The 27475-nt window shown below is 38.5% G+C and overlaps 1 protein-coding gene across 1 annotated transcript in view; it reads left to right on the top strand.

The window, feature by feature from the left end:
- Positions 1 to 24846, top strand: part of FAM240B (family with sequence similarity 240 member B) — a 43855-nt gene extending 19009 nt beyond the window's left edge. The window contains exons 2-3 of the mRNA XM_060013524.1: positions 7045 to 7190; positions 24426 to 24846. Of these exons, the coding sequence (XP_059869507.1) occupies positions 7048 to 7190; positions 24426 to 24519 (237 nt within the window). The 5' untranslated portion in view covers positions 7045 to 7047 and the 3' untranslated portion in view covers positions 24520 to 24846. The remainder of the gene's footprint in view (positions 1 to 7044; positions 7191 to 24425) is intronic.
- Positions 24847 to 27475: the final 2629 nt, after the last annotated feature.

The following is a 27475-nucleotide window of genomic DNA, read 5'->3' as shown; positions in this document are numbered from 1 at the left end:
ATAAAATAATCTTGGAAAAAAATTAATCTAGCTCTGCCTTGAGAAAGAACTAATGATTCGCATATCACTCAGAACAAATTTAACCAGGGCGTATGCTTCTCGCATTACCCAGCTCTTCCCATGAGTTGCCATCTTTCTGATGGGCTGACTGGGAAGTGTGACTGTGATGAGCACAGGCTTTGGAGTTGGGTAGGGTTTGAATCCCAGCTCCATCACCATAGATTAGGTGACTTTGGGCAATGGCTTGCCTCTTTGCATGTCTTCAGTCAAATATGGATAAGAATAGTGTTGTAAGAAGTGAATGCAAGATATAAAGCATTTTGAAAAATGAAGGTGTTCAGTAAGTACTCAATAAAGAGCATAAAAATAAGCCAGAGATCACAGACTAGCAGCCCACCAGCCAGTAGCGGAAGGCATGGCAGCAGGTTTTCTCTGGTCCCTTCATGGGGGCATGAACTCACTTCATACCTGAACTTGCTTATTTCTTATTTCTGTGACTATAAAAGCACCACTGATCTGTCCCACAGGAGATCACAGTGGTTTTCCCTTCTTCCTGACTCTACTCAGAGAACAACTTGGGAAAGTAATACCTTTTCATTCTCATTGGAGCCCCTACAGGGGCAGCACCGCATACATAGTTGAAGGACCAGGTGAAGATGCAGAGAAAGTAACTCTCAGTGCTTAGGTTTCTCATCAGTACCCTTTAGGAAAACTGGACACCTTTTATTTTCTGTTCCCTGTCTCATTTTGATATTTTCCTGAAAAAATGCGTTTCTAAAGTTACTGTCAATTCTGTTTCTTGAGGGTACAAAGGAGAGGATACCAGCTCCTACCATGCTGCTCACAGCACAGTATATAATGCAACAGATGTAAAACAAGTAAAAAAAGAAGTTGGTGTGGCATAGCTCATGCAAAACAAAATGCATTTCCTCTTATAGAAGTTCTTACAAGTTGTCATGATCCCAAATGCTGAAGTTCAATTTCCCAGCAGTTTTCAGCAAAACAAGCACTTAGTTTATGAAGTAGCATGGGAGGATTGAGTCCAAACTTTAGCAGAGTGGCAACTGTCAACTTTAGTAAGACAATCACTTCTTAAACATATTGGGCATCACTTAGTGAATATAATTATAAGCTCTGACACCAAAGGTCCCCAAATATAGCATCCTAAGTGATATAAGGGCGAAACATCACGAAGAGCTTTTGTTAAAGTGTTCTCTGTTCACAGTCCAACCCTGGGCCTTGGACAAGAAGGGAATCCTCTTATCCCTGAGGTGTAAGGGTTTCTAGTTCTGACAGCTCAGCAATAGAGATAAATAAACCTTAAATATGGTCTGAGTCAAGAAGGAGCAAAGCATTTAATATCATTTATAAAATAGAGACGATGAGAGCTTATTTAGGTGATGGTTCAAGTTCAGTTAACATTTTTGATCTCTTACCAGGGATGGGACAATAGACTGTGAGCTCCCTGAGGGCAAGCATGTATTGTATTGGTAGATGAACATTTGGAGAATGAATGGCAGTGTATTAGGTGCTTTCCTCTGTATTGCCACATTTAAACTCTAGTTCATGGATAATGAAACTGGGGCTCAGAGCACCTGAAGGGGTTATTGCCTAAAGTCACAGTAGTGACAACAGTCCTCCGTCCTCCTTCTTAACTCCCTGGCCATCCTGGCTGTCAGAGCACAGCCTCCAGGTCTGCTGAGTGAGACCAAAACCGAAGTTGTGTTTGGTAGGTAGCTGTGTCCACATGTCCTCTAGTGAGTGAGGTGAGGCTTGGTAGAAAGTTTCAATCCCAGTTGCTGCTGGGATGACAGCAAGAACCAGTGTGGACAGTGAGGATGCTATTTGCACATTCAGGTTTGGAGGCAGGAATGTGTAGGAGGAAGGGAGGCAGAGAGAAAGTGAAATAGTTCAGAATGCCCTTCAGGGAGAGCCTTGGGGAGGAGGTTTTGAGAAAAGCTAAGGAAGAAAGACATAAAGCTAAAGCTACAGATAGAGAATACATCCCTTAAGAGGAGCAACTAGGGAGCCATCAGACTTCATGTAACCGAAAACCCTCTTTTCTTCAGCAAGCACAGTGTTCGCCTCCTTGAATAGGATGTCTTGAAGCAAAGCATGTGCTCTGCAGATGACCACAGTGCCCACTGCTCCCTGTTGCTCAGGTCTAGTAGCTTCACTTCCTTATGAGTAAAGGGAGCCTGGCCTGGCCCCTGAGGACGTCTGAGTTCAACCCTTCCTCAAGTCCTCCCAAAGGTCACAGCCTCAGAAGTGCTTCCTGACCCAAAGGGAACAGGAAGGAGAGCCAGCATGCATCAGATTCTTCAGAGACTGCTGCCTGATTTCCCAAAGGCTTACGCTGATTTAATTTATTCCTTGGATGTATAGATACCACCCTGCTTTCAGCTGTTTCTCTTAACCTAGCTCATAATTACACAACTACAATGTTTTTTAGAATAAATCCTCCTTCCATATCCAAACTACACCTTTTATCCAAATGGAATGTGTGTGAAATGACATGATGAAATGATGATGTGAGCAGTCTGTGTTGCTGAATAGACCTCTTTTTTTAAAAATGAAAATCTCTTTAGAAAAAAATATTAATTCAAAATTTCAAGAAAAAAAATTAATGAGTTCCTATTAGACCAAATTATCCTTTTTTGAATACCAGATACCCAACATAAACTTTAAATTTTTAGGGACATTTTGTAATAAAAGAATGTGTGAATGAATCTTGCATTACCTTTTGTTTACTTAAATTGAAAGTCTGCATTAACACCTTCCTCCCAGTTCAAAGCAAGTGCTACTTTCTTATCTAGCATTTATAGAGGCAGAGGTCACATCAGGAAAGTGAGAGTCTTAGACACTCCTGCAGCTTGAAATTCACAGGAAACCTAACTGCACACATCCTAGACTCTAGTTCTATGAAATAAAATTTTAAATATGATACATACTTTTTAAAGTCTGACATATGCTTTTGTTAACAACTCTTTTTTAAATTGGAGTATAATTGCATTACAATATTGTGTTAGTTTCTGCTGTACAATGAAGTGAATCAGCTATATGTATACCTATATACCCTTCTTCTTGGATCTCCCTCCCACTCCACCCCCCATCCCACCCCTCTAGGTCATCAGAGAGCACCGAGCTGAGCTTCCTGTGCTTTATAGCATGTTCCCGCTAGCTATCTATTTCACACATGGTAGTGTATATATGTCAATCCTAATCTCCCAATTCGTCCCACCCTCCCCTACCCACCCTGTGTCCACATGTCTGTTCTCTATGTCTGCATCTCTATTCCTGCCCTGCAAATAGGTTCATCTGTACCATTTTTCTAGATTCTACATATATGCCTTAATATACGATATTTGTTTTTCTCTTTCTGGCTTACTTCACTCTGTGTGACAGACTCGAGGTCCATCCACGTCTCTACAAATGATCCAATTATTTCCTTTATATGGCTGAGTTATATTCCATTGTATATATGTATCACATCTTCTTTATCCATTCATCTGTTGTTGGACATTTAGGTTGTTTCCATGTCCTGGCTATTGTAAAGACTGCTGCAGTGAATATTGGGGTAAGTGCGTCTTTTTGAATTACGGTTTTCTCAGGGTATATGCACAGTAGTGGGATTGGTGGGCCATATGGTAGTTCTATTTTTAATTTTTTAAGGAACCTCCAAACTGTTCTCCACAGTGGCTGTATCAATTTAAATTCCCACCAACAGTGCAAAAGGGTTCCCTTTTCTCCACACCCTCTCCAGCATTATTAATTTTTTGTAGATTTTTTGATGATGGCCATTCTGACTGGTGTGAGGTGATACCTCATTGTAGTTTTGATTTGCATTTCTCTAATAATTAGTGACATTGAACATCTTTTCATGTGCCTCTTGGCCATCTGTATGTTTTCTTTGGTGAAAGGTCTATTTAGGTTTTCCAGCCATTTTTCATTTGCATTGTCTGTTTTTTTGATATTGAGCTCCATGAGCTGTTTGTATATTTTGGAAATTGACCCTTTGTCTGTTGCTTCTTTTGCAAATATTTTCTCCCATTCTGAAGGTTGCCTTTTCGTCTTGTTTATGGTTTCCTTTGCTGTACAAAAACTTTTAAGTTTCATTAGGTCCCATTTGTTTATTTTTGTTTTTATTTTCATTACTCTAGGAGGTGGGTTAAAAAAGATCTTGCTGTGGTTTATGTCAAAGAGTGTTTTTCCTATGTTTTCCTCTAAGAGTTTTATAGTGTCCAGTCTTATATTTAGGTCTTTAATCCATTTTGAGTTTACTTTCATGTATGGTGTTAGGTAGTGTTCTAATTTCATTCTTTACATGTAGTTGTCCAGTTTTCCCAGCACCACTTATGAAGAGGCTGTCTTTTCTCCATTGTATATTCTTGCCTCCTTTGTCTTAGATTAGGTGACCATATGTGCGTGGGTTATCTCTGGACTTTCTATCCTGCATCATCGATCTATATTTCTGTTTTTGTGCCAGTACCATACTGTCTTGATTACTGTGGCTTTGTAGTATAGTTTGACTTGAGGGAGGCTGATTCCTCCAACACCGTTTTTCTTTCTCAGGATTGCTTTGGCTATTTGGAGTCTTTTGTGTTTCAATACAAATTGTAAAATTTTTTGTTCTAATTCTGTGAAGAATGCCATTGGTAATTTTATAGGGATTGCATTGAATCCACTCTTGCCACTCTTATTCAACATAGTTTTGGAAGTCCTAGCCATGGAAATCAAAGAAGAAAAAGAAATAAAAGGAATCCAAATTGGAAAAGAAGTAAAACTGTCACTGTTTGCAGATGACATGATACTATATGTAGAAAATCCTAAAGAAGCTACCAGAAAACTACGAGATCTAATCAATGAATTTGGTGAGGGTGCAGGATACAAAATTAATGCACAGAAATCTCTTGCATTCCTATACACTAACAACAAAAAAATCATAAAGAGAAATTAAGGAAACAATCCCATTTACCATTGCAACAGAAATAATAAAATACCTAGGAATAAACCTACCTAAGGAGGCAAAAGACTTGTACTCAGAAAACTATAAAACACTGATGAAAGAAATCAAAGATGAAATACATGGATGGAGAAATATACCATGTTCTTTGATTGGAAGAATCAATATTGTGAAAATGACTATAGATTCAATGTTAGCAATTCTTTCAATGTCAAGTGACTAGGAATTTATTAGAAATCTGTGTGCTGAATCCATTAGCCAAGGACAGAAAATAAATGGGAAATAATGTGCATACAGGAGAGAACATGTGCTCCTATCAGGCTGCAGGACGGGCCCTGCTCCACTCTTCAGAGCTCAGGCTCAGAGAGAACCTGGAGAGCCCCAGGGTACAGTGCCCTCCCACACGCTTCTGGCAGTTTTGCCCAAATCAGTTGTGGCTACAGAAATGACCAGATGAATAGAAGATGGGTCTAGGAGGAAAAATAGGAGTGGATTTTTTAAAAATCTTTACAGAATACTCAAAGTTGCCTTCAGTTCCAGAAAACAAAGTTTCTTCCTACTTTAGGACATTTATATATCTCTACAAGTGGGAAGGTCTTGCCACCTCTGGCACAGGTGTCAGTCTGTTATTATAAATATAATATAAATAAAATATTCTATGTTATTCTGTATTATAAATAATTCTATATTATAAATTGCATATTCTATAGCATAAAATATTATAATTCTATAATATAGAATTACCATTCTATATTATAAATATGAAATAATAAATGGGTTATTTATTCCCTGAAAGCTTTTCTAAACTTCTCTCTCACCCCCAATCCTCTGGGCTGCCCCCCGAGACAATCCAGTTTGAATGGGATCACTGGGATTCTGTAGCAAGGGAGTGAAGGTCCAGGTCCTTTCCAATCTCCAGCCAGGGACAAAGCTCTTCTCTGAGCAGGCACTCACCAGCAGGCAGAAAAGGATTTGTTTTGCAGTCTTTTTCATCTACCTGCCCACCAGAGCCACTAAGGTCTGGAAAACGGGCAATGTTTAAGTAAAAAGTAAATGTTTTTTAGTAGTAAACATGTATACTTCCAAATACAGTCACCATTTCTTGTGATGAGGATTGATAGAATAGAGGGCATCCACTTTGAAGATGGACAGACCTAGATCCAAATTTCTGCTCTTTCATGCTCAGTTATGAGGCTATAAGCAAACTCTGTCTCTCAGTTTCCTCATCTGAACCATGAATTCAGAATCACCCATCTCACAGAGTTGTAGTGAGGATCAAATGGGACAGTGTGTAAGAAAAGCCTATTGCACATTATATGCTCAATAAATGGTAGATGTTATTATGTGAGGAAGGATGGAAAGAACATAACATTTTCTGTGTGCCTGTTATTTGCCTTGCGTTGTGTTTAGAGCTTTGCATACACCATCTCTTTCTACACACACACACACACACACACACACACAAAGCTGTGAAGTAATTGTTAAAGGATAATTTCTTAAGTTCAAACCATGACTCTCATACAAATATAAAATGAACTTGTATCAAATATTTTACTTAACTTACTATAATTAATAAGAAAACTAGTAAGATACTACAACTGATTCAAGGAGAATTAAAAAAACACATATATAGACAATCAAGAATATTAAAATGAATTTATAAGTAGATGAAAATTGGTTGATATTCACAGCGATATCAATCACATTCCACTGGACAAAATATATTTGAATCTCTATGTTCAAAAATCATTTGCATTACTATACTTTTTCTATAATTTACAGAGTTGTAAAATAGCTCAAAGGCATGAAAGGGGCAGGCCCTTGTAGAAGCAGATAATCTGGAAGGGTTATCAGACATCCTTTGTATTTTTGCTCATTTCAAAATTTTTCACAGTATATTCTGACATTAACCATTATTATCCCTATTTGCAGTTGACAAACAAAATCATAGTGACTGTGATTTGTCTACAGGCACAAAAAGTGTAACTGGCAGTGTATGGATTCAAACTCATTTTTCATCACTCCAAAATTAGAGTGGCTTTATTTGAAGTACTTGGGTTTGTTTTTTCTTTTATTTTCAGAGGATGAACAATCAATACATACGTCGAGAAGTCTTCTGCTGTGAAACTTGTCATGAGCTCAAAAGCTTCTGGGAGAAAGAAATTAGCAAACAGACTGGTTACCGGGAACTGGAGGAAGATCGTCAGGGAAGAAGTGCCCTGAGAAAGTATGTGGATTGTTTCTCCACTATTTTTTGAGGTAGATTTCCCCAGAAACATACCAGATGTGAAGATGGGGAAACTGAATTGTTTTCATTACCTACTGTTCTAATAATGCAAATATTGGAGGTGGTATGGTTTAGTCGGTGTAGCCACAGGCAAAAGGAGAATGAGGCTTAGAAGGAAGACATTTATTATACACACAGCTTTCAGAGAGAGTATCACTGCATGCCACTCAGGGCCACAGGATAAGCACCAGGTTTTGGCCACGTGGCAGAAGATGAAAGCAGAGGGAAAGTCTAAGCCAGAGCCTTTATCAGGGTTTCCAAGGAAAGGCAGAGTAAACAGTTTAGGATTGGCTAGTTTGAATAATTCCTGAGGGTTGTGGGATTTAGGGATGGTCTCTAGTTGTCTGGTGCCTGGCCTGGTCTTGGGATGATATAGGGCAGGGGAAATATGGCTTTATCTATGAGAGTTAGATAAGGAGATGCTTAGGGCCACAGACTCAGGATTGGTTGACATGCAGAAGGCTAGCCCTGTCAAGGGCAGCCAGGAAGCTTTTTAAGATGTCAAAATATCATAAAATATAGAAAATTAAAGACTTGATTAATTCATCTACTCATTTAGTCTTGCTACCATCTATATCAGAGTTTCTCAACCTCAGCACAACTGACATTTAGGGTCTTATAATTCTTTGTTACTAAGGCAGCTGTCCTATGCTTTGTAAGATGTTTAGCAGCATCCCTCAAAACATTAGATGCTGCTAGTACGCCCCTGCCACATTGTGACAACCAAAAATATCTCCTGACATTGCCAAGTGTCCTCTGGAGGGCAAAGTTGCCCCTTATTGAGAACCAATGACTTATAGATATGAACAAGCTTTTTCTTGGTGTAAACAAAAATGAGTTTCTGTTATTTATATCTTAATGAACTGAAAAAATCTCTTCCTCACCCTGCCTCTGTTGCAATCCTCAGCACACGAGGATACACTGAATTTCAGAGTTAGGTCAACAGATGTGTATAAGTGTGAAAGATCCCACATCTGAGATGATACATATTAAGTTTCTTGGGGGAAGAATAATGTGATCTTCCTCTTACTGGCAGTTGAACTTGTTCTAGTCAAAGAAGTCTGCTGAGAGGGGAACATTTATTTACGTGAGAAGATGTGTCACAAGTGTCAACATTGCTCTGACTAAAAGGGCCAGCACCTGCCCTCACACATGTAGTGCCCTGGAGCAGACAGATCAGCTCAACTTTTCAGGGACTGTCTGGGTTCTCTGTCCCTAAAATGGGAACAGCCCAGCCAGGCTGTCTATTTGCTGAGATGCCCACTTATAAGTGGAATCACATCTGTGTGTTCTGCTGGACAGCAAGGCATGTGCTTCCATGTTTCTGAGTATGCTGAGCTACAAACATGTGTAATTCACATGTGTTGCACCAACATTAACTTCTAAAAACTTTTCTTCAGCTCCTGAGGGGAAATAGCCTCTCTCTATATCCAGAGAAGAGCTCTACCATTATTCCAGTTACATTCCTGGTTGTCCAGCAAGAAAAACCAGGTTTTTCTAAATGCTAAAAGAGTTACATGTTAGAGCACCCAGTCCTGAAGAGTCCAGGGGAGCAAGAAGAGTCAGTTGTATGGTCCCTGGCATCTTCCTCCCCAGTCCTGGCGCACAAGCCCACTGGGAGCCAGATCCCCACATGAGCCCTGTACTGCATCTTCCTTTCCAGAAGCCCTGGGGTGTGGGATTAAGAGCAAAATTTGCAATATGATCTGACTTTTTTAATGTATAGATGCAGTTTATCCATATGTATAGGGAAAGATTAGAAGAAAATACTCTAAAATATTAAGAGGGTTATTTTTGACTGGTGGAATGGCAAATTTTGTGTGCATGTGTTCTTCTATTTTTTTCCAAAGTTTCTAAAATGACACTACCATATTATAATTAGGAAAAAAGTTATTCAAAAAAGCAACCATTTGCAAATGGCCCATAGAACAAATGAATTAATTATCCAGGTTCTAATGTGCCCCCTAAAAAGACTCCCTTCAGAGTTTGGAGCAGTTTTCTCTTCCTGCTATAGCCAAGAGAATAAATCTTCAAAATGTGCTCATCATGAAACGTTTTAGCATTGTCTCTCCCAAATAAACGTTTGAAGATGGAGACAGAGCTGCTGCCTTGCTCAGAGAAGAGGAAAATCAGCAGAGGCTGGGGGAGGAGAGGCAGCTTCTGTGGTCTCCTCCTCTGTTCTTGAGTCTCACTTACCAGAGCTGTTGCCCCCTAACAACTATGAATATAAAACTCAAAAAGCCTTCTTAATTTGGTAAACAATGAATGACAACATAGTGGTTTTGTTATTATTTTTGTTAAAAAACGAAAACAAAACAAAACATACAGCCACATATATCCCAGATGAACCAAGTTGCACAGAAAGAATATAAATATTTTTAAACCAAAACCAGAATGTCAGAATATTTGCTTAAATATTGCTTATGTAAGCAAACAGTTTGAAATATTGTCCTAGAATAATTATCTTCCAGGATACACTTGACCAGACCAATGAATGGCATAAAACCTTGGGTCCCTATTTCACCTAAGGCTATGGCTTTCCAAAATGCTTATATGTAAGTGCATAACCTGAGACACACACATAACACTGACACCTTTTGTTATTTTACCCTCCATTTATAAAAGTGGCAATTTCAAGCCACTGTGCAATCAAGAAATGTTCTAAATGAACAGTAGAAGACAAAAACCTCAAAAAAAAAACCTCAAAATTTTCCACCAACGCCTTTGCTGATAGAACAGAGCCAATAATGCCTTATGTTCCTCAGCTGGGCTAACCGGCAAGGCCTTGTGCCCAAGCTGAGTAGAGTGGAAACAGGTGTTTCACCATGGACATGCTCATTAGCACATGCCTACGGGTTCACTGACTGAGAGGAATGCAACCAGAGCTGCAGAGAATCCATTTACCCTAGGAACACATGTGTGTGGAAGAAGCCCTGGAGGTGAGATCACAAGCCAAAGTGGGTGGCCTCAGAACTAGAAACCCTCTTTCTCTGAGTCTGGCTAGAAAGAAGCAGCACAGCAGGCATCAGTCCCCTGGAGAAGTTGAAGTCTGTTTGCAAATAACTGATTGAGGCAATTTGAGAGAAGTCAAGTGTACTGTAGGTACAATGAACAAATCTCCTGGTGTGTTGGGACAGTCCAGGTGTATGTATATCAATTTGTTATAATTATGAATTGTGCTCCCTTTTATTTCCAAAGTATCTCAATTTAGATGATAAATTATATGAACACCTAAGCCTAAATAACCAGCCTGTAACTATAACTGAGTAAATGTACAATGCTTATATGAAAATAATAATTTTTTAATGCAAGAAGTATGATCTTCAAAATACCTCTTCAGAATTTAGCAGAGCTCAGAGTGTCTAAGTGAGGAGAGGGGGTTTATCAGGCCTCACCCCAAGACCACTCACCTCCCTCTGCTTTGATTCCTACTTATCAGTTATGTCAATCAGGATGCTTTCAGAAGCAGGTAACAAAATATCCAACTCATAATCTCCAAGCCAGATGAAATCATCATTTCAAACTTTTTATAAGATTTAGTCTATGAAAAATAACCAGTGAGAAAAATTTTAGTTAGTTTTTTCATTCAAACTGAGGGGGTGAGGTATATGGCTGGTAAACTGAGTTGTTCAGAGCAGTATGCTGAGCTGCCCCGTGACCAGATCCAGCTGGTGAGCTGAAGGTCAAAGGGAACCAGGATCAGGCCCATCTCTCCCCACTATGGAAAAACCACTGTAAAGGCATGTTCATTATTACACAGGAATAGGGGCAGCAAAAGCATCATCTGACCTTTCATATTAAAACAAAAGCACAGAGATTATGATTATAGTGTGAAATCTAAATTGGGAGATCAAAGATTCAGTAAATTATAAATTCCTTGATGACAAGGATTATTATTTTACTGCTCTTCTTTACATATTGAGGTAGCCACAGAGGTGCTCTAAACTTGCAATGGGGAGAAAGTTGACTAAGAGCCCTAGGTGCTGCCTTTCTGGATCTGCCATTTTATTTGAGCTGAGGCCACATTTACCCCTGACTGCTCTAGCCAATGACTGAGCATGGCAGGGGTAGCTAGTCCTGGTAAATTCCTGTGTGACAGAACTCCTCTACTGGGAAACTTTTACCCAGGGACTCCTCATCAGCTCAGCTAAGCTTTCTCAGAACTATGCTGTGGTTTGGGCCTTTTCCTACCCAATCATTCCTTACTTCTCACTCTCCTTTCACAGGTGTTAGACCAGCATGCTAATCTGAAGGCTATCCCTTACCATTTCTGTTTCTTCCCCCAACCCCTGCTTTATTTTTCATGGTTGATTCCTTTGAATCTGCTTCTTGGAGGACCCAAACTGGCACATATCTTTAGGGCCTAGCAAGCACATGATAGAAAAAAAAAAAAACTAATTATGTGCCCAGTTGATCTTCTGTGGTTCTTAGTAAGGACATTGTGATTCTGGTTTGTGATTCTGGCTTATGGTTCTTAAAAAAAGTCCTCCTTTCTAGTCAAATCCCATACTTATCAAGCAGAATCTGTGTTCCTAGATATTAATTACAACTCCTCCACTAATCAGATGAATCTAGAACAATAAATAGTAAATATCATTTGGTCTCCATTTGAAAAGTGAGGTCAGTATTTCTAGACTTAAGGAAAAAAATGTTCTCTTCAAGTTTAATGTCAGTTTTATTGCTCCTCTGCTGTATCTGACTCTGCATACCAATTTTTAAGCATTATCTTTCTCATATTGACCTTCCTTACTATAGAAGAAAAGATCCATATATACACTTATATTCACCAGCTTACTGAGAGCACAAAGATAAAGGGAAGCAACACAGTGATGAAAGATATTGACCAGAAAGGGGCAGGAAACAGTCTAAATACTCATAAAATAGGATTTAATGGGAACTAGGTAGGTAGTGGCATCTATCATCCATCTGGCAATAAATGGTGATATAGCTAATACAAAAAGTGAATAAATGTGTCATAAACCCCAGATTCCTAAATTCTGTTCCTAGAATAAATTCATCATTCCAAATGTGTTAATTTGGTTCCTCCAAGAAGCAGAGGGCAAGATGAAATTAGATGGGTGTGAGATTTATTGGGGAAAGCACCTGTGAGAGAAAAATGGGAAGCAAGTTATGGTGTGCTGGTAAACATTTAGTGACTGTCTCTCTGTGGAAAAAATGTATACACATATGTATGTACATAATTTTATTATGAATTTTACTTTTATAAAGATGTGTGACATATACTTTACAAATAAGAATAAAACATGCAGTGCTCTTTATTACACATTTCATATATCCAACTGATTCTCACAGCATCCTTCTATTGGTTTTTGCCAACCTTTTGTCTCTATAGCCAACATATGGTTGCAATTCAGCCATGATAGGACAAAATCAGACAACGAATAAATGTTTAATTACTATACAATTCAGCAAAGTCAGATTGTTAAGGATTATAGTTTTCTAGTGCCGGAAGAGCTTTTCCACATTCTTTTTCTGCCATTCACAACATGATAGTTATAGAAGACAGGGCACACTTCTAAGTTTAATCTGCATTATTAAGATTTTCTCCATCACTTTCTTAAATCTAGATGAGGGGGCGGCAAATATTTCCTATAAAGGACAAAGTAGTAAATATTTTGGGCTTTGTGCTCTATGTTGCAACTACTCAATCCTGCCATTGTATGAAAGCAGTCACAGACAATAGTCACAAATGGGCAGGGCTGTGTTCTGATAAAACTTTATTTACAAAAACAGGCAATTGGCCAGCAGGATCTCTGAGTAACACATTTTCATACCCACCACACCAAGGAAAAGTTAAAGCCCCTTTAATTAATGATGAATTCACATTATATTATGCCCCTACAGTTAAATGAAACATACAGGCAGCAACCTTTATTACTGAGCTTTAAAAGACCCCAGGTGACAAAAGTCATGTACATTTGGAGGCAGATTTATTTACAGAGCCTTTCAGAGATGCTTAACAACGGGAGCTTGTGAGCTTGGATATTTCCCAGGTTGGAGAGGTGGGATAACAAGATGATTAACAAATAACAAGATGATTACTTAATAACCATAATGAAGGAATATAATTATTAAAACTACTAATAGGTGGATCTCAATACAAGGTCATATAATCTCAATAAATCATCACTTCTTAAGAAAAATGTGCATGGACCTATGTCCACTACTGGGAGAGCAGCAGTTACATGTTTTATCTTCCCTTTCAAACCGGCAAACTATATTTCTATGTCATTAATTCTATTTAAAGTTGAGGTAGAATGAGGATGATATCCCCCCATGTCCCTATTCTCTCAGTATTTCAACTTTTAATCCTTGGTTGCTAATGTGCTTAAGCAACATCACCACCAAACAACAGGCCAACATTCCAAATTCTTTCCATTCTTTCTTGGGCCCATAATTGAGCAGAGTTTTACGTAAGAAGTTTCTTGGAGTCAGTTTGATAATAGGTGCCTACAGCTTTCAAAATATTTATACCCTCTAGTTATTCACCTCTGGGGATCTTTTCAAGGAAAGTAGACTGGTATATGGAAAGAGTATTAATTATTATCCTACTCATTTTAGGGTTATTTACAAGAGTAAACAATTAAGGTTGAATCCAATTTTTCTTTATTCATTATTGTGTATTCTAATTTATCCATAATAATCATGCATTGCTTTAGCATTGTTATGAATTGTGTCCCCCCAGATTCATATGGGAAGTCCTAACCACCAGCACCTTAGAATGTGACTGTATTTGGAGATAGGGCCTTTAAAACAAGTGACAGTTAAAGTGAGAGCTTTTAGGGTGGGACCCGATCCAAGTAACTGTTGTCCTTTTAAGAAGAAGAGGTTATGATACACAAAGAGACACCAGGGATGCACAAACACAGAGGAAAGGCCACATGAGGATGGAGCAAGAAGGACATCTGCATGTAAAGGAGAGAGGCCTTGGGAGAAATCAAACCTGTTAACACCTTGATCTTGAACTATCACCCTCCAAAACTGAGACAATAATTGTCTGTTGCTTAAGCCAATCAGCCTGGTATTTTGTTATGGCAGCCCTATTAAATGAATAAAATGATTTATCCAACTTAAGAAACTAACCAAGCATATTTTTTAACATCTTTATTGGAGTATAATTGCTTTACCATGGTGTGTTAGTTTCTGCTTTATAACAAAGTGAATCAGCTATACATAAACATATATCCCCGTATCTCCTCCTTCTTGTGTCTCCCTCCCACCCTCCCTATCCCACCTCTCTAGGTCATGGCAAAGCACCAAGCTGATCTCCCTGTGCTACGCGGCTGCTTCCCAGTAGCTGTCTATTTTACATATGGGAGTATATTTAAGTCCATGCCACTCTCTCTTCGTCTCAGCTTACCCTTCCACTTCCCCGTGTCCTAAGGCCATTCTCTAGGTCTGTGTCTTTATACCTGTCCTACCCCTAGAATCTTCAGAACCATTTTTCTTCAGATTCCATATATACATGTTAGCATATGGTATTTATTATTCTCTTTCTGACTTACTTCTCTCTGTATGAGAGACTCCAAGTCCATCTACCTCACTACAAATAACTCAGTTTTGTTTCTTTTTGTGGCTGAGTAATATTCCATTGTATATATGTGCCACATCTTCTTTATTCATTCATTTGTCAATGGACACTTAGGTTGCTTCTATGTCCTGGCTATTGTAAATAGAGCTGCAATGAACATTGGGTACATGACTCTTCTTGAATTATGGTTTTCTCAGGGTATATGCCCAGTAGTGGGATTGCTGGGTCATATGGTAGTTTTAGTTTTTTAAGGAACCTCCATACTGTTCTCCATAGTGGCTGTATCAATTTACATTCCCACTAACAGTGCAAGAGGGTTCCCTTTTCTCCACACCCTCTCCAGCATTTATTGCTTGCAGATTTTTTGATGATGGCCATTCTGACTGGTGTGAGATGATATCTCATTACAGTTTTGATTTGAATTTCTCTATGATTAGTGATGTTGAGCATCCTTTCATGTGTTTGTTGGCAAATTGTATATCTTCTTTGGAGAAATGTCTATTTAGGTCTTCTGCCCGTTTTTGGATTGGGTTGTTTGTATTTTTGTTATTGAGCTGCATGAGCTGCTTGTAAATTTTGGAGATTAATCCTTTGTCAGTTGCTTCATTTGCAAATATTTTCTCCCATTCTGAGGGTTGTCTTTTCATCTTGTTTATGGTTTCCTTTACTGTGCAAAAGCTCTTAAGTTTCATTAGGTCCCATTTGTTTATTTTTGTTTTTATTTCCATTTCTCTAGGAGGTGGGTCAAAAAGGATCTTGCTGTGATTTATGTCATAGAGTGTTTTTCCTGTGTTTTCCTCTAAGAGTTTTATAGTGTCTGGCCTTACATTTAGGTCTTTAATCCACTTTGAGTTTATTTTTGGGTATGCTGTTAGGGAGTGTGCTAATTTCATTCTTTTACATGTAGCTGTCTAGTTTTCCCAGCCCCACTTATTGAAGAGGCTGTCTTTTCTCCATTGTATATTCTTGCCTCCTGTATCAAAAATGAGGTGACCATATGTGCGTGGGTTTATCTCTGGGCTTTCTATCCTATTCCATTGATCTATATTTCTGTTTTTGTGCCGGTACCATACTATCTTGATTACTGTAACTTGGTAGTATAGTCTGAAGTCTGGGAGCCTGATTGCTCCAGCTCCGTTTTTCTTTCTCAAGATTGCTTTGGCTATTTGGGGTCTTTTGTGTTTCCATACAAATTGTGAAATTTTTTGTTCTAGTTCTGTGAAAAATACCATTAGTAGTTTGATAGGGATTGCATTGAATCTGTAAATTGCTTTGCGTAGTATAGTCGTTTTGACAATATTGATTCCGCCAATCTAAGAACATAGTATATCTTACCAACTGTTTGTGTCATCTTTAATTTCTTTCATCAGTGTCTTATAGTTTTCTGCATTCAGGTCTTTTGTCTCCTTAGTTAGGTTTATTCCTAGTTAATTTATTCTTTTTGTTGCAATGGTAAATGGGAGTGTTTACTTAATTTCTCTTTCTTATTTTTCATCATTAGTTTATAGGAATGCAAGAGATTTCTGTACATTAATTTTGTATACTGCTACTTTACCATATTCATTGATTAGCTCTAGTAGTTTTCTGTTTGCAACTTTCGGATTCTCTATATGTAGTATCATGTCATCTGCAAACAGTGACAGCTTTACTTCTTCTTTTCCGATTTGAATTCCTTTTTCTTCTCTGATAGCTGTGGCTAAAACGTCCAAACTATGTTGAATAACAGTGGTGAGAGAGGATAACCTTTTCTCTTTCTTATTGTAGAGGAAATGGTTTCAGCTTTTCACCATTGAGAACAACGTAGTCTGCAGGTTTGTCATATATGGCCTTTATTATGTTGAGGTAAGTTCCCTCTATGCCTACATTCTGGAGTGTTTTTGTCATAAATGGGTGTTTAATTTTGTTGAAAGCTTTTTCTACATCAATTGAGATGATGATATGATTTTTCTCCTTCAATTTGTTAATATGGTTTATCACATTGATTGATTTGCATATATTGAAGAATCCTTGCATTCCTGGGATAAACCCAACTTGATCAGGGTGTACGATCCTTTTAATGTGCTATTGGATTCTGTTTGCTAGTATTTTGTTGAGAATTTTTGCGTCTACGTTCATCAGTGACACTGGCCTATAGTTTTCTTTCCTTGTGACGTCTTTGTCTGGTTTTGGTATCAGGGTGATGGTGGCCTCGTAGAATGAGTTTGGGAGTGTTCCTCCCTCTGCTATATTTTGGAAGAGTTTAAGAAGGATAGATGTTAGCTCTTCTCTAAATGTATGATAGAATTCATCTGTGAAGCCATCTGGTTCTGGGCTTTTATTTGTTGGAAGTTTTTTAATCACAGTCCCAATATCAGTGTTTGTGATTGGTCTGTTTATGTTTTCTATTTCTTCCTGGTTCAGTCTGGGAAGGTTGTGCTTTTCTAAGAATTTGTAGATTTCTTCCAGGTTGTCCATTTTATTGGCATATAGTTACTTGTAGTAATCTCTCATGATCCTTTGTATTTCTGCAGTGTGTGTTGTAACTTCTCCCTTTTCATTTCTAATTCTATTGATTTGAGTCTTCTCCCTTTTTTTCTTGATGAGTCTGGCTAATGGTTTATCAATTTTACCTTTTCAAAGAACCAGCTTTTAGTTATATTGATCTTTGCTATTGTTTCCTTCATTTCTTTTTCATTTATTTCTGATCTGATCTTTATGATTTCTTTCCTTCTGCTATTTTTTTGTTGTTGTTCTTCTTCTTCTTTCTCTAATTGTTTAGGTGTAAGGTTAGGTTGTTTATTTGAGATGGTTTTTTTTTTTTGAGATAGGATTATATTGCTATAAACTTCCCTCTTAGAACTGTTTTTGCTGCATCCCATAGGTTTTGGGTCATTGTGTTTTCATTGTCATTTGTTTCTAGGTATTTTTTGATTTCCTCTTTGATTTCTTCAGTGATCTCTTGGTTATTTAGTAATGTGTTGTTTAGCCTCCATATGTTTGTATATTTTACAGATTTTTTTCCTGTAATTGTTATGTAGTCTCAGGGTGTTGTGGTCAGAAAAGATATTTGATATGATTTCAATTTTCTTAAATTTACCAAGGCTTGATTTGTGACCCAAGATATGATCTATCCTGGAGAATGTTCCATGAGCACTTGAGAAGAAAGTGTATTCTGTTGTTTTTGGATGGAATGTCCTATAAATATCAATTAAGTACATCTTGTTTAATGCATCATTTAAAGCTTGGGTTTTCTGATTTATTTTCAGTTTGGATGATCTGTCCATTGGTGAAAGTGGGGTGTTAAAGTCCCCTACTATGATTGTGTTACTGTCGATTTCCCGTTTTATGGCTGTTAGCATTTGCCTTATGTATTGAGGTGCTCCTATGTTGGGTGCATAAATATTTACAATTGTTGTATCTTCTTCTTGGATTGACCCCTTGATCATTATGTAGTGTCCTTCTTTGTCTCCCTTAATAGTCTTTAGTTTACAGTCTATTTTACCTGATATGAGAATTTCTACTCTAGCTTTCTTTTGATTTCTATTTGCATGGAATATCTTTTTCCATCACCTCACTTTCAGTCTGTATGTGTCCCTAGGTCTGAAGTGTTTCTCTTGTAGACAACATATATATGGGTCTTGTTTTTGTATCCATTCAGCCAGCCTATGTCTTTTTGTGGGAGCATTTAATCCATTTACATTTAAGGTAATTATCAATATGTATGTTCCTGTTATGATTTTTTTAATTATTTGGGTTTGTTATTGTAGGTCTTTTCCTTCTCTTGTGTTTCCTGCCTAGAGAAGTTCCTTTAGCATTTGTTGTAAAGCTGGTTCAGTGGTGCCGAATTCTCTTAGCTTTTGTTGTATGTAAAGGTTTTAATTTCTCTGTCGAATCTGAATGAGATCCTTGCTGGGTAATCTTGGTTGTTGGTATTTTCCCTTTCATCACTTTAAATATGTCTTGCAATTTCCTTCTGGCTTGCAGTTTTTCTGCTGAGAGATCAGCTGTTAACCTTATGGGGATTCCCTTGTATGTTATTTGTTGTTTTTCCCTTGCTGCTTTTAATATTTTTTCTTTGTATTTAATTTTTGATAGTTTGATTTATATTCGTCCTGGCATGATTCTCCTTGGATTTGTCCTATATGGGAATCTCTGCACTTCCTGGACTTGATTGACTATTTCCTTTCCCATATTATGGACATTTTCAACTATAATCTCTTCAAATATTTTCTCAGTCCCTTTCTTTTTCTCTTCTTCTTCTGTGACCCCTATAAATAGAATGTTGTCCCAGAGGTCTCTGAGACTGTCCTCAGTTCTTTTCATTCTTTTTTCTTTATTCTGCTCTGCAGTAGTTATTTCCACTGTTGTATCTTCCAGATCACTTATCTGTTCTTCTGACTCAGTTATTCTGCTATTGATTCCTTCTAGAGAAGTTTTAATTTCATTTATTGTGTTGTTAATCAAGGTTTGTTTACTCTTTAGTTCTTCTAGGTCCTTGTTAAACATTTCTTGTATTTTCTCCATTCTATTTCCAAGATTTTAGATCATCTTTACTATCATTACTTTGAATTCTCTTTCAGGTAGACTACTTATTTCCTCTTCATTTGTTAGGTCTGGTGGGTTTTTACCTTGCTCCTTCATCTGCTGTGTGTTTCTCTGTCTTCTTATTTTGCTTAACTTACTGTGTTTGGGATCTCCTTTTCACAGGCTGCAGGTTCGTAGTTCCCTTGTTTTTGGTGTCTGCCCCCAGTGGCTGTTGGTTCAGTGGGTTGTGTAGGCTCCCTAGTGGAGGGGACTGGTGCCTGTGTTCTGGTGGATAAGGCTGGATCTTGTTTTTCTGGTGGGCAGAACCACGTACGGTGGTGTGTTTTGGGATGTCTGTAACCTTATTATGATTTTAGGCAGCCTCTCTGCTAATGGGTGGGGTTGTGTTCCTGTCTTGCTAGTTGTTTGGCATAGGGTGTCCAGCACTGTAGCTTGCTGGTTATTCAGTGGTGCTGTGTCTTAGCGTTGAGAAGGAGATCTCTGGAAGAGCTTTCACTGTTTGATATTACATGGAGCTGGGAGGTCTCTGGTTGACCAATGTCCTGAACTTGGCTCTCCCACCTCAGAGGCACAGGCCTGACACCCAGCCGGAGCACCAAGACCCTGTTAGCCACATGGCTCAGGATAAATGGGAGAAAAAAGAAAGAAAAAGAAATAAAATTATTAAAATAAAAAATTTTTAAAGTATTAAAATTTTAAAAATTAGAAAGTGATTATAAAAGAAGAAAGAGAGAGCAACCAAACCAAAAAACAAATCCACCATAGATAACAAGCATTAAAAACTATATTAAAAAAAAAACACAGAAAAACAGACAGAACCCTAAGACAAATGCTAAAAGCAAAGCTATACAGACAAAATCACACAAAGAAGCATACCCATATACACTCAGAAAAAGAGAAAAAGGAAAAAAATATATATTTTTTTAAAAAAAAAGAAAGAGAGCAACCAAATCAATAAACAAATCTAGCAATGATAATAAACTCTAACTACTAAACTAAGATAAACATAAAACCAGAAACCAGTCTGTCGCATACAGCAAACCTCAAGTCTACTGTTGCTGCCAAAGTCCACCGCCTCAATTTTGGGATGATTCGTTGTCTATTCAGGTATTCCACAGATGCAGGGTACATCAAGTTGATTGTTGAGATTTAATCTGTTGCTCCTGAGGCTGCTGGGAGAGATTTCCCTTTCTCTTCTTTGTTCACACAGCTCCTGGGGTTCAGCTTTGGATTTGGCCCCACCCGTGCACGTAAGTCTCCTGAGGGCGTCTGTTCCCGCCCAGACAGGATGGGTTTAAAGGAGCAGCTGATTTGTGGATTCTGGCTCACTCAGGCTGGGGGAGGTCGGGGTACGGAATGTGGGGTGTCTGGCTCACTCAGGTTGCGGGGAGTTCGGGGTACGGAATGCGGGGTGAGCCGGTGGCAGCATAGGCCAGCGTAACATTGCAAAAGCCTGAGGTGCACCGTGTGTTGTCCCAGGGAATTTGTCCCTGGATCACGGGACCCTGGCAGTGGTGGGCTGCACAGTCTCCTGTGAGGGGAGGTGTGGATAGTGACCTGTACTTGCACACAGGCTCCTTGGTGGCTGCAGCAGTAGCCTTAGTGTTTCATGTCCATCTCTGGTGTTTGTGCTGATAGCCGTGGCTCACGCCCATCTCTGGAGCTCATTTAGGCGGTGCTCTGAATCCCCTCTCCTTGCGCACCCTGAAACAATCTCTTGCCTCTTAGGCAGGTCCAGAGTTTTTCCCGGACTCCCTCCCGGCTAGCTGTGGCACACTAGCCCCCTTCAGGTTGTGTTCACACAGGCAACCCCAGTCCTCTCCCTGGGGTCTGCCTCTGAAGCCTGAGCCTCAGCTCCCAGCTCCTGCCCACCCTGGAGGGTGAGCAGACAAGCCTCTGAGGCTGGTGAGTCCTGGTTGGCAGTGATCCTCTGTGTGGGAATCTTTCCACTTTGCCCTCTGCACCTCTGTTGCTGCGCTCTGCTCTGTGGCTCCGAAGCTTCCCCCGCCCCCTGCCACACCCCGTCTCCGCCTGTGAAGGGGCTTCCTAGTGTGTAGAAACTTTTCCTCCTTCACCACTTCCTCCCAGATGTGCAGGTCCCATCCCTATTCTTTTGTCTCTGTTTTTTCTTTTTTCTTTTGCCCTACCCAGGTACGTGGGGGAGTTTCTTGCCTTTTGGGTAGTCTGAGGTCTTCTGCCAGCGTTCAGTAGGTGTTCTGTAAGAGTTGTTCCACATGTAGATGTATTTCTGATGTATCTGTGGGGAGGAAAGTGATCTCCACATCTTACTACTCTGCCATCTTGAAGGTCTCCCCAAGTGTATACTTTTTAATACTAGTGTCCTTCACACTTAGGCTCCTAGACCTGCTCTCCAGAGAAAACTGACATTAACAGTTTCTCATATGTATCTCTCCAAAACTTTAGTTTTTCTAAGCAAATAAATAAGTGTGCTGTATTTTTATGCAAAATAGGATCTACACAATCTTCAATATTCTGCACTTGCCTTTTTTAATTTTTAAAAAAATTTTTATTGGAGTATAGTTTCTTTACAATATTGTTTTAGTTTATACTGTGCAGCAGAGTGAATCAGCTATACATATACATATATCCCCTTTTTTTGGATTTCTTTCTCATTTAGGTCACCACAGAGCACTGAGTAGAGTTCCCTGTGCTATACAGTAGATTCTCATTAGTTATCTATTTTATACATAGTATTAATATGCACATTCCTTTTTTAACTTATGCTATCTTGGAATTTTTTCTATATTGGCACTTTCAGTACTTCTTTAATGTTTTCCACAATAATGATGTGACAATTAATTTAAACAATCACACTGAAGGACATTTAGGTTGTTTTTCATTTTTTGGCTTTACAAACAATATTGTAATAAGAATACTTGTACATACATTATTCATACATGGATAAGCATTATGGGATAAGTTCATAGAAATGAAGATATGTCAAAAGATGAGTGTTTTAAATTTTGATAGCTATTGCCTCCTTGTCTTGCAAAGAAGTTGTTTTAAACTTCCACTCTAAGTATGGGAATGCCAATTCCCACAGTCACTCACACTATGTGTTGTCAGACTCTTAATCATTGTTAACCTGACAGGTGAAAATGGCATCTCACTGTTTTAAAATGAATTTAATTAATTACAGGTTTGGTTGAGATCTTTTCATATGCATAGGAACTAGCTGGATTTCTTCTTCAGAAACTGCCTTTGTATAGCCTCTGCCTGTTTGATTATAGACTTTCTTTTTCTTAATTGATTTATAAGCACCATGCATTTCTTTTCTTTTTGTGTACAGATCTATGAGTTTGACAAATGCTCAGAGTCATGTAATCACCACAGTCAAGATATAGAATAGTTCCATCACTCTGAAAAATTCCCTTAAGCTTCTCCTTTGTGGTCAACTCCTCTCCCAATTTCCAGTCCATAGCAACCACTGATCTGTACTTCATCCCTACAGTTTTGCCTTTTCCAGAATGTCATAAATGAATTATACAGTATGTAGTCTTTTGTGTCTGGCTCTCTTCACTTAGCACAATGTACTTGGGATTTTTTCTTCTTATTGTGTGTATCAATTGTGTACATCCATTCCTTCTCATTGCTGAGTGCTTTTCTGTGGTAGGGATGTATCACAATTTGGTGATCCACTTCCCATTGAAGGACATTTAGGTTGTTTCCAGTTTTGGGTGACTATAAATAAAAGTACTGTAAACATTCACATATAGATTTCTGTGTGAAGATAAATTTCTATTTCTCTTGAGCAAATAGGATTGAAATTACTGGGTCATAGGGTAAGTGTATGATTAACTGTATAAGAAACTGCCAAACTGTTTTACAAACTGACTGCACCGTTTTGCATTTTAATAGCATGTAAAAGAGTTCCAGTTAGTCAGCATCCTGGCCAGCACTTGGTTTGAGTTTTGTTGTGAGGGTTTTTTGGTTTGGGGGGTGGGGGTTGGATTTTGGTTTTGCCAGGGGAGGTAGGGGGAAAGAGTTGGTTTTGGTTTTTTTTGTTTGTTTTGGTTATTCTGTGAGGTAAGTGGTACCTCATTGTTGTTTTAATTTGCATTTTCCTAATTATGTTGAGCATCTTCTACGTGTTTATTTGCCACCCATATTACTTCTTTAGGAAAATGTCTGTTCAACTATTTTCCTCATTATATTATTTTCTTATCATTGAGTTTGAAACTATATATATTCTGGAAATAAGTCCCTTATCAGATATGTGACTTGCAAATATTTTCTCCCTGTTTGTGGCTTGTCTTTTATTCTCTTTACAGTATCTTTCACAGAACAAATTGTTTTAATTTTGATGAAGTCCCAAATTTTTTATTCTTTTATGAATCATGCTTTTTGTAATGTATATAGGAATTTTTTCCTTATCCCAAGGTCATGAAGATATTATTTTGTGGCTTTTTTCTTGAAGCCTTGGTCTTACATTTTACATTCATGTCTATGATCCATTTTTAGTTAATTTTGTATAAGATGTGGAGTGTGGATCAAAAGCCATTTTTAATATGGATATATAATGTTCCAGCATCATTTATTGAAAAAAAATACTATCCTTCCTCCATTGAGCTGCCTTTGTACTTTGTCAAAAATCAATTGGCTATATTTGTGTATGTTTATTTCCACACCATTCTGTTCCATTGATCTGTTTCTTCCTTCACCAATGCTACACTGTCTTGATGATGGTAGCTTTACATTAAGCCTCAAAATCATGTAGCATGAGTCTCCCATCTTTCTTCTACTTTAAAATTGTTTTGGCTAATTGACTTCTTTTGCCTTTCCATATAAAATTTAGAATCAGCTTGTTGATAGCTACAGAAAAGTCCTGCTGGGATTTTGATTGATATTACTCTGAATCCGCATACCAATGTAGGAAGGAATAAATTTTGGAGAAAACTACATATTCATAGACTGCTCATTACTCTACTGATTTTTTCCTTCATAAATTTGTAAAAGCCACTTATTTCTCTTAAAAAATATTCTTCAGAAGGAAAAAAACCAAAAAAACAAAAAACTTCTCTGGACCAGCAGATGTCTAGACAAATGCACTAACCACGTATATTGTTTCCCCTCCTCAGGCTCAGAGAAGAATGGAAGCAGAGACTGGAGAAAAGGCTGGGGATGTTGGACAATCCTGATGGGAAGGAGAAGCAGGCAAACACTGTGGGCTGAGAGCTTCCTGCCTCATCCACTTCAAAGATCCTGCCTCATCCACTTCAAAAGCCACCAAGGGCACTTTTCTAAGAGAAAAAACTAGCACCCAAATTATGTTGACTTACTAAGCAGGACACTCTCTATTTGCTCTCGCATTTGTGAGGGGATTTACATGTGAAACCTCCCCCAGTGCTAATGAGAGTCTTTATCCAACTCAATCCTCCCTGCCACAGAGGACAGGATGACCTCCAAAGGGATAAGAAGCTCGGGTTATCTAATATAAAAATCTCTTTGAGTTAACATGTAATGTAATTTATTTCCACATTTTCTTCTCATGTAAAAAATCTTGTTATTTTATCCAAGCTTACCAGGGGCAATGACCTTGTTGGGAAACTGGCTTACCTAGGTCTTCTGGAAAAACATAGTCATACAATCTGTTTTCCTGTTCTCCCTTTTTTGTGAAGACAGAAATGCTACTGCTTACAGAAAGAAAGCTGTTATTATGAAAAGAATAATTTTTTAACATTATGGTTTGAAAATGAACTGAACTAAATTATTTTCTCTTCATATAAATTGGGTTTTTTAAAAATAAACATTTAATTAGAAACATGCAGTGAAAGCAAAATAATGCTTAATAAACTTGGTTGTCGTGCCCTCCCTGGTGTGTGCCCTGTGTTAACCCCTCACGCCTGTCGTGGTTAGTTCTCTGCTGCTATAGCAAGTGTCAGCTCCAAGCTGTCTTTAGAATGTTTTGGAATTTAAAGTAACTTTCACTGCAGCCTCCTCTCAGGCCCAGAGCATGATCATGGTCACAGATCAGGAGGGACTCTGACAATCACAGGAACTAGGGCTCCTCTTCTCCTCTACCCAGGGATTCCTCACAGGGGACAGGAGCAGAGTGGGAAGCCTGAGGCAGCCAAGGAGCACAGATGGCCAGAGGGACCCAGAGAATGACACAGACAATCCTGGGGAGGGTATCACAGCACTCACAGATGCTATGTGGTGGCATAAACTGCTGTCCCTATAAAATTAAAAGAGATCCTTATGGCTGAGAGGTCCACAGGGTGGCAACAGGGTTGGAGAGGTGATTCCACATCCCCACAGTTATGAGATCCAGGGTACAATGTTCAGGTCTTTGCTATAGGCTCTTATCCAATTCAGATGTAACAACTAAGCAGTAAATTACAGCTGGGAAAATCTGAGCAAAGTTTGGGAAAAGAAGCTAATAATAAAATAGAATTTTAGTAAGGACAGAGAACCATGGGAATAGATATCAGGATACATAACCACATCTGAGAGTCAGCGAAAGCCCCCTGAGAAACTGATGTTTAAGCTGAGACATAAAAATGAGTAAGAGTCATGCAGAAGAAAAGAAACAGCATGTGTGAAGAACTAAAGAGGAGCAGGAGGGCTGCAGAGTGGAGGGGGCCTGGGGGTCCTGGGAGGTGAAGAACCAGGAAACGTGTCTGTGACACAGAATGAGGAGGGCAGCTGTTTTATGGGAGGGTGGAGACATGAGCAGGGGCCTCTGGGGCCCAAGCTAAAGATCCTGCATTGATCCACAGGGGATTAGGAAGCCATTGACAGATTTTAGGTAGAGAAATGAACAGATTAGGTTTGCATTTTTAATTTTTACAGATTTTGTCTATACATACATATGTATATAATTTTATATAAGTGCATAAATTTGATCATATCAGATATGCTGATATGATTTTATTAGTTTTTAATTAACCTTTTATCCCTTGTCTTTACTGTCTTGACTTGCTCCCTCCCTTTTTTTTGAAGCTCCACATCCATGATGTGGATATTCCATAATAAAGTCAACAATTCTTTTAGGGATGGACAATCATGCTACCTCCAGGTTTTTGCCATTTGAACAATGCAGCAGTAAATACTCTTGTTCACAGGTCCTTTATTCTAATGGTTTTGAGCTGGAAAGTAAACTGATTTCCAGGAATGGGAAATTAGAACAAACAGTATTGCAGTTTCTTTTAAAATGTTACTAGAACACTTCCCAAAAAGGCTGACAAAACTTCCCTATGAACCAGCAGTTTACAAGAGTACTCTTCTCCCACATTGCTGCCAGCAATATGTATCATAGTTGTTGTTTTTTTTAATAGATCCTTATTGGAGTATAATTGCTTCACAACACTGTGTTAGTTTCTGTTGTACAACAAGGTGAATCAGCCATATGCATACATATATCCCCATATACCCTTCCTCTTGAGCCTCCCTCCCACCCTCCCTATCCCACCCCTCTAGGTCATCGCAAAGCACCGAGCTGATCTCCCTGTGCTATGCTGCTGCTTCCCACTAACTATTTTACATTCGGTAGTGTATATATGTCCATGCCACTCTCACTTCGCCCCAGCTTCCCCCTCCCACCCCACCCCATGTCCTCAAGTCCATTCTCTACGTCTATGTCTTTATTCCTGCCCTGTCACTAGGTTCATCAGTACCTTTTTTTTTTTTTTTTAGATTCCATATATATGTGTTAGCATACGGTATTTGTTTTTCTCTTTCTGACTTACTTCACTCTGTATGACAGACTCTAGGTCCATCCACCTCACTACAAATAACTCAGTTTCATTTCTTTTTATGGCTAAGTAATGTTCCATTGTATATATGTGCCACATCTTCTTTATCCATTCATCTGTTAATGGACATTTAGGTTGGTTCCATGTCCTGGTCATAGCTGTTTTTAATTTTTTCTAATCCGAGGGGAGTTGAGTGACATCACTTTGTTTCTTTGACCATTAGTGATTGGGGTTTCTTTTCATTTATTTGTTTATTAGTTTAATTTCCTCATCAGTGAATTACCTACTCATGCCTATTGCCCATTCTTCTGAGGTTTGCCTTCCTACGTCAATATGTACAAACTCTTTATTCATTGTAAAACTTAACCCCTATATTGTCATTTGCATTAGAAGTCTAAAGGGCAGGGAAGGCTCACTTAAACACCCATTATCAA

This window comes from Delphinus delphis, chromosome 6 (genome assembly GCF_949987515.2).
Source record: "Delphinus delphis chromosome 6, mDelDel1.2, whole genome shotgun sequence".
Taxonomy (NCBI): Eukaryota; Metazoa; Chordata; class Mammalia; order Artiodactyla; family Delphinidae; genus Delphinus; species Delphinus delphis.
Note: the sequence above shows the minus strand (reverse complement) of the source record. Positions and strands in the feature narration are given on the sequence as shown.